General features: G+C 41.0%; 1 protein-coding gene across 1 annotated transcript in view; it reads right to left on the reverse strand.

The window, feature by feature from the left end:
- Nucleotides 1–370, reverse strand: part of mfsd2 (Major facilitator superfamily domain-containing protein 2) — a 17,793-nt gene extending 17,423 nt beyond the window's left edge. The window contains 2 exon segments of the mRNA NM_001139904.1: nucleotides 1–51; nucleotides 155–370. The exon segment at nucleotides 1–51 is cut by the window's left edge and continues 69 nt beyond it. Of these exon segments, the coding sequence (NP_001133376.1) occupies nucleotides 1–51; nucleotides 155–241 (138 nt within the window). The 5' untranslated portion in view covers nucleotides 242–370.
- Nucleotides 371–6,342: the final 5,972 nt, after the last annotated feature.

Raw genomic sequence — 6,342 nt, forward strand, 5'->3', positions numbered from 1 at the left:
GCCACCAACTGCATAACTTATCTTCCTGGAGAAAGGAATGCCTCTGGCTTTCTGCAATAATATTACATGGTTTAGCCTGATCAATTCACATAGTCTGAAGTTCGTTGAATACAAATTGAGAAAGGTTACAAAATAACGGTCAAAATAACATTACCAGAGTTGCGTTTCCATCCTTCGTTGTAACCAACTCATTTTTGTTCTCATACTGTGACCCATCACTGAGCACCGTGGTATGTGCCATTCTCTCGTTCACAACTTAAAAATAACTCTAGTTTTACGTGGTATGGTATTAGTAGTAAGCGCTTTGAACTTCAATAGGGTGAGAGGCGTGCGCTCGCATCGGTTTAAAACAGTATCAGCTGGTTCGCATTTTGCGGCGATATTCAACACAGGGTATTGATGCTTTGTCTTTCGGAATATTGTGAAACCACCAGTAACCACTCCTCGTTGAGATGACAACACCAGCAGAAGGTTCCGATTACTATGACTGGAGTACAACAGTTGCATACAAAAAATAATAATAATAATACACTTTTTAATGGGCTTACCCTACAAAAAAATAGCACTATAATGTACTGATAGACAAACAACATTCCATATTTAAGCAGATTAGTTGACCAAGTCTTCCCTGTGGCTCAGTTGGTAGAGTATGGTGTTTGCAACGCCAGCATGGTGTGTGCAACGCCAGGGTTGTGGATTTGATTCCCACGGGGGCCAGTACAAAAAAAATGCATGAAATGAAATGTTTGCATTCACTACTGTAAGTCGCTCTGGATAAGAGCGTCTGCTAAATGACTAAAATGTGAAAATGTAAATGTAACTAGGCAATGGTTCAAACCTGGTCCTCATCTACACCACAAGACTGTTAGCCTGCTGAGCTAAAGCCTAGGCCAAGGGTATTCAACTCTTACCGAACGCGGTCCGGAGCCTACTGGTTTTCTGTTCTACCTGATAATTAATTGCACACACCTGGTATCCCAGGTCTTAATCAATCCCTGATAAGAGGGGAACAATTTAAAAAAAAAATGCAGTGGAACTGGTTCGAGGTCCAGAGTTGAGTTTGAGGGTCATAGGCATAAGCTCGGGGAGTTAACACAACTTAGTTAATTTCACACAATTATGGTTCAAAGAACCACCTCTGTAAAATTAGCATATCATTCAAAGACTGTCTTGTTGATAAACAAAGTAGGATATTTTCGAGCATTGCGATTTTGGGGGGGCTCTATTAGAAATAGAGGCATTAAATAGACATTCTATATGGCTATATAGAATGTCCAGACGCGCGGTAGAATGCCTAGACCAGCGGTAGAATGCCTAGACGCGCGGTAGAATGCCTAGACGCACGGTAGAATGTCTATATGGCTATGTCATAATACCCATAATACCTAGCGGTCAAACAGGGAAATGGTACCAATCGTTTTTCCATCATTCATTTTTCCCCATAGGGGATTTTAGAAACACTTCAAATAAGGGTTGTGTTTCTTCTAGGCTTACCTTGGTGTGACATTTTGATAACCGTTTAAATCTCTCTAGGACAAAGGGACTTATCAACATATTCGGATCCATTTACTCTCAAATTCGAAAATGCTAATTACCATCAAAGTAGACATCATGCAAAACTGCAATCTCTTGCACGTCAACTCTAGCTGACAGGTATTGTGTCAATTTAAAACTCGCACAAGACAGTTCACAGAATTGTAAATGTAAAGAAATTCAGCCAACTTGTGAATTACTACATTTAGTTAACATTAGATAGTTAAACCAGAGATTCTTACCTTTGCCTCGATTCGGCAGTCTCGTAAAGATCTTCATGGCATTTGTAGTTCTGTATGATAGCCACATTAGCAGCTAATTAGCATGTTGGGGTGGGGGGGGGGGGGGTTAAATACAGGCAAATATATTGATAAAAGTCACCTTGTCCTAGAGAGATTTACACGGTTATCGAAATGTCACGCCAGGGTAAGCCCTTATTTTACGTGTTTCTAAAATCCCTTATGGGAAAAATGAATGGTGGAAAAATAATTGGAACCATTTCCCTGTTTGACCGCTAGGTATTATGACTCATGCTGTGGTACTCAATAATCAGCTAAGTCATACAGTATGTTCCTTCACTCTCGTTAATAGAAAAAAAACAAGACTATGAATTCTGTATACGTACGCCAAACAAAAATGCATTGAATTTGTTTTCCAGAGGTGGGCAGGTAGCCAAATCCCTGAGCTGATTGGTGAAAAATATGTTGAGCAAGGCACTTAAGCCTAATTTCTCTGGATAAGTGTCTGCTAAATAACTCAAATGTAAATGTGCCCAAACAATCATTCCAACTGCTCTGTTCTTCTGTCCAAGACTGCATAGAGAAAATCAGTATGAGTCCAACCTGCCACTAAAACCCAGTGTCTAAGAGTTCTAAAGTGAGTTTTTGTTCAATCATTGGTTTGATAGGAAAACAATCTAGCTTTTAAAGGGATACAACTTCTGGATTTTGGCAATGAATACCCTGTATCCACTTCACCAGAGTCAGATGAACTGGTGGATACAAGTGTTGCGTCTCTGCGTTTGCAGTTTGAAGAAAGTTGCATCGGAAAAAAATACTAAATCTGAAGGTCTGGCCTTTTCTACACTATACTTTGTGAGCCAATGCTAACTAGCATTAAAGGAATGACTGGACATCTATGGTAACTGTTAGCATGCTAGTAGATACCATAGACATCTATAGTAACTGCTAGCATTCTAGTAAATACCATAGACTTCCAGTAATTGCGCTAACACTAGTTAGCATTGGTTCGCGAAGCTACCTCTTAACTTCCTTCATACTGGATGCAAAGTGTAGAAAAGGCCAGATTTTTTTTATTTAGTATTTTTCCTATGCACCCCCTAGTTTGTCCCTTTAGTTAGAATGTCTGACAGCTCATCAGTCAACCACCCCGAACCTTTTTATCCAATCCGAGACATTCTCTTTAGTATACTCGTTGTAAATCCCGCCTCCAGCCAGTGAGTTTTGGTGAAGGGAGAGTTGTTTGATATCGTTAAAACTTCTTTTGCTATTGCAGAAATGTGGTAAGAGGTTAGTGGGAAATGGCGACGAGTAGTGCGGACGAAATTGAGGAAATTGAGAAAAAGTTGGTGAAGCAACTGCTGTGCTGGAATGAGAACAATATGGGTGTCACTTCTGATGGTGTGGAGCGGGAGGATGAGGGTCAAGGGCTGGAATAGTCGGTAGTGTAAAGACAGGAAGAAGAGAGATCATGATAAAGACAGGAAGAAGAGAGATCACGACACAGAAAGACACAGGAAGAAGAGATCACGATACAGAAAGACACAGGAAGAAGAGAGATCATGATAGAGAAATACACAGGAAGAAGAGAGATGCAGTCAAAGAAGTGAAAGCTTATGCTGAGGTTTGAGAAAGTCTTGCCGGGAAAAGTACAGATAGGATTCCTTAGTTTCAATGTTAGAGAATTTGTCCCATATGCACTGCATTGTTTTAAATGCCAAAGAATGGGACATGTAGCTGCTCAATGTAAAGGAAAGAAAATATTTGTCAAGTGTGGAGGAGAACATGATTATGGTGAACGGAAGCAATGTGAATGTTAAGTGCTGTAAATGTGGGGGAGAACACAGTGCAGCATTTGGTGGATGCCAGGTACAGAGAGAGGCTAGAGAGGCTCAGAGATATAGGATCAGTCTTGAGGCCATAAAACAGATAGGTAGAACTACAGTGCAGACTGATGGATCTGACATGGATGTATGTACCTGTCGTGACATGGATGTATGTACCTGTCGGACCTGCTGTCAGACTGATGGATCTGACATGGATGTACCTGTAGTTAGTGGACCTGCTGTCAGGCTGATGGAGCTGACATGGATGTACCTGTAGTTAGTGGACCTACTGTTAGGCTGATGGATCTGACATGGATGTACCTGTAGTAAGTGGACCTACTGTCAGACTGATGGATCTGACATGGATGTACCTGTAGTTAGTGGACCTACTGTTAGGCTGATGGATCTGACATGGATGTACCTGTAGTAAGTGGACCTACTGTCAGACTGATGGATCTGACATGGATGTACCTGTAGTAAGTGGACCTACTGTTAGGCTGATGGATCTTACATGGATGTACCTGTAGTAAGTGGACCTACTGTCAGACTGATGGATCTGACATGGATGTACCTGTAGTAAGTGGACCTACTGTTAGGCTGATGGATCTTACATGGATGTACCTGTAGTAAGTGGACCTACTGTCAGACTGATGGATCTGACATGGATGTACCTGTAGTAAGTGGACCTACTGTTAGGCTGATGGATCTGACATGGATGTACCTGTAGTTAGTGGACCTACTGTCAGGCTGATGGATCTGACATGGATGTACCTGTAGTAAGTGGACCTACTGTTAGGCTGATGGATCTGACATGGATGTACCTGTAGTTAGTGGACCTACTGTCAGGCTGATGGATCTGACATGGATGTACCTGTAGTAAGTGGACCTACTGTTAGGCTGATGGATCTGACATGGATGTACCTGTAGTTAGTGGACCTACTGTTAGGCTGATGGATCTGACATGGATGTACCTGTAGTAAGTGAACCTGCTGTCAGGGCTGATGCTTCTGATGTCATGGTTTCAAGGCCTGTTCAGAAATCTTGTTCATGAATGTTTGGTGTCAAAGGACACTGTATTATTGAATAAATTTGACATCATAGCTTATATTAGTAAGGTTATCAATACGACTCGGGTTGTGGAAAGCATAATTGCCAGGTTGAAGGTTATTGTGGAAATGGCAAAAGAGATATTGGGGTTAACAGATGTTACTGTTGAAATGGTTGTTGACATGCTGAACAATCCTAAGGGTGGAGTGTTTATGCAAAATATACAGTACCATTCAAAAGTTTGGACACACCTAGTCATTCAAGGGTTTTTTCTTTATTTTTACTATTTTCTACATCGTAGAATAATAGTGAAGACGTCAAAACTATGAAATAACACATATGGAATCATGTAGTAACAAAAAGTGTTAAACAAATCAAAATATATTTTATATTTGAGATTCTTTTGACTGGTACTGTATATTTCACTGTTACATCCTGCTGACTATCAGGCAGTGAGCAGGCTGTTGCTGAGTGAATGGGTGAGTGTGTGTGCGTTGAGAGCACTGGTTGAGAGTGTTGCAGCTAAGTCACGGAAACAACTTTTTTACCAGTTGTAGGTAGGCTATTTATACTGAACCAAAATATAAATGCAACATGCAACAATTTCAAAGATTTTACTGAGTTCCCCCCCCTCAGACAATCCTGCAGGTGAAGAAACCGGATGTGGAGGTCCTGGGATGGTGTGGTTACACATGGTCTGCCATTGTAATGCCGGTTGAACATACTACCAAATTCTCTAAAACAACATTGGAGCCAGCTTATGGTAGTGAAATTAACATTAAATTCTCTGGCAACAGCTCTGGTGGACATTCCTGCATTCAGCATGCCAATTGTACGCTCCCTCAAAACTTGAGACATCTGTGATGTTGTGTGACAAAACTGTGTCCCTAGTTTCAGCTCATGAAAACAACACTTTACATGTTGCATTTATATTTTTGTTCAGTGCAGATGGAAAGCTACTGAGGATGGCAGCTGACTCTATAGCCATTCCTCACATCTGTCATATCTTTAATCTGAGCCTAGAGGAAAGTCTGTCTTCAGGCCTGGAGGGAAGCCAAAGTCATTCCGCTACACAAGAGTGGTAAAGCGGCCTTTACTGGTTCTAACAACAGAACTATCAGCTTGCTGCCAGCTCTTAGAAAACTGTTGGAAACAATTGCGTTTGACAATTGCATTCGGAAACATAATTTTAACTTTCACTGCTATGCGGATGACACACAGCTGTACATTTCGATGAAACATGGTGAAGCCCCAAAATTGCCCTCCCTGGAAGCCTGTGTTTCAGACATAAGGAAGTGGATGGCTGCAAACTTTCTACTTTTAAACTCGGACAAAACAGAGATGCTTGTTCTAGGTCCCAAGAAACAAAGAGATCTTCTGTTGAATCTGACAATGAATCTTGATGGTTGTACAGTCGTCTCAAATAAAACTGTGAAGGACCTCGGTGTTACTCTGGACCCTGATCTCTCTTTTGACGAACATATCAAGACTGTTTCAAGGACAGCTTTTTTCCATCTACGTAACATTGCAAAAATTATGCAGAAAAATTAATCCATGCTTTTGTCACTTCTAGGTTAGATTACTGCAATGCTCTACTTTCCGGCTACCCGGATAAAGCACTAAATAAACTTCAGTTAGTGCTAAACATGGCTGCTAGAATCCTGACTAGAACCAACAAATTTGATCATATTACTCCA

Source organism: Salmo salar, chromosome 13, assembly GCF_965601325.2.
Source record: "Salmo salar chromosome 13, fSalSal1, whole genome shotgun sequence".
NCBI lineage: Eukaryota > Metazoa > Chordata > Actinopteri > Salmoniformes > Salmonidae > Salmo > Salmo salar.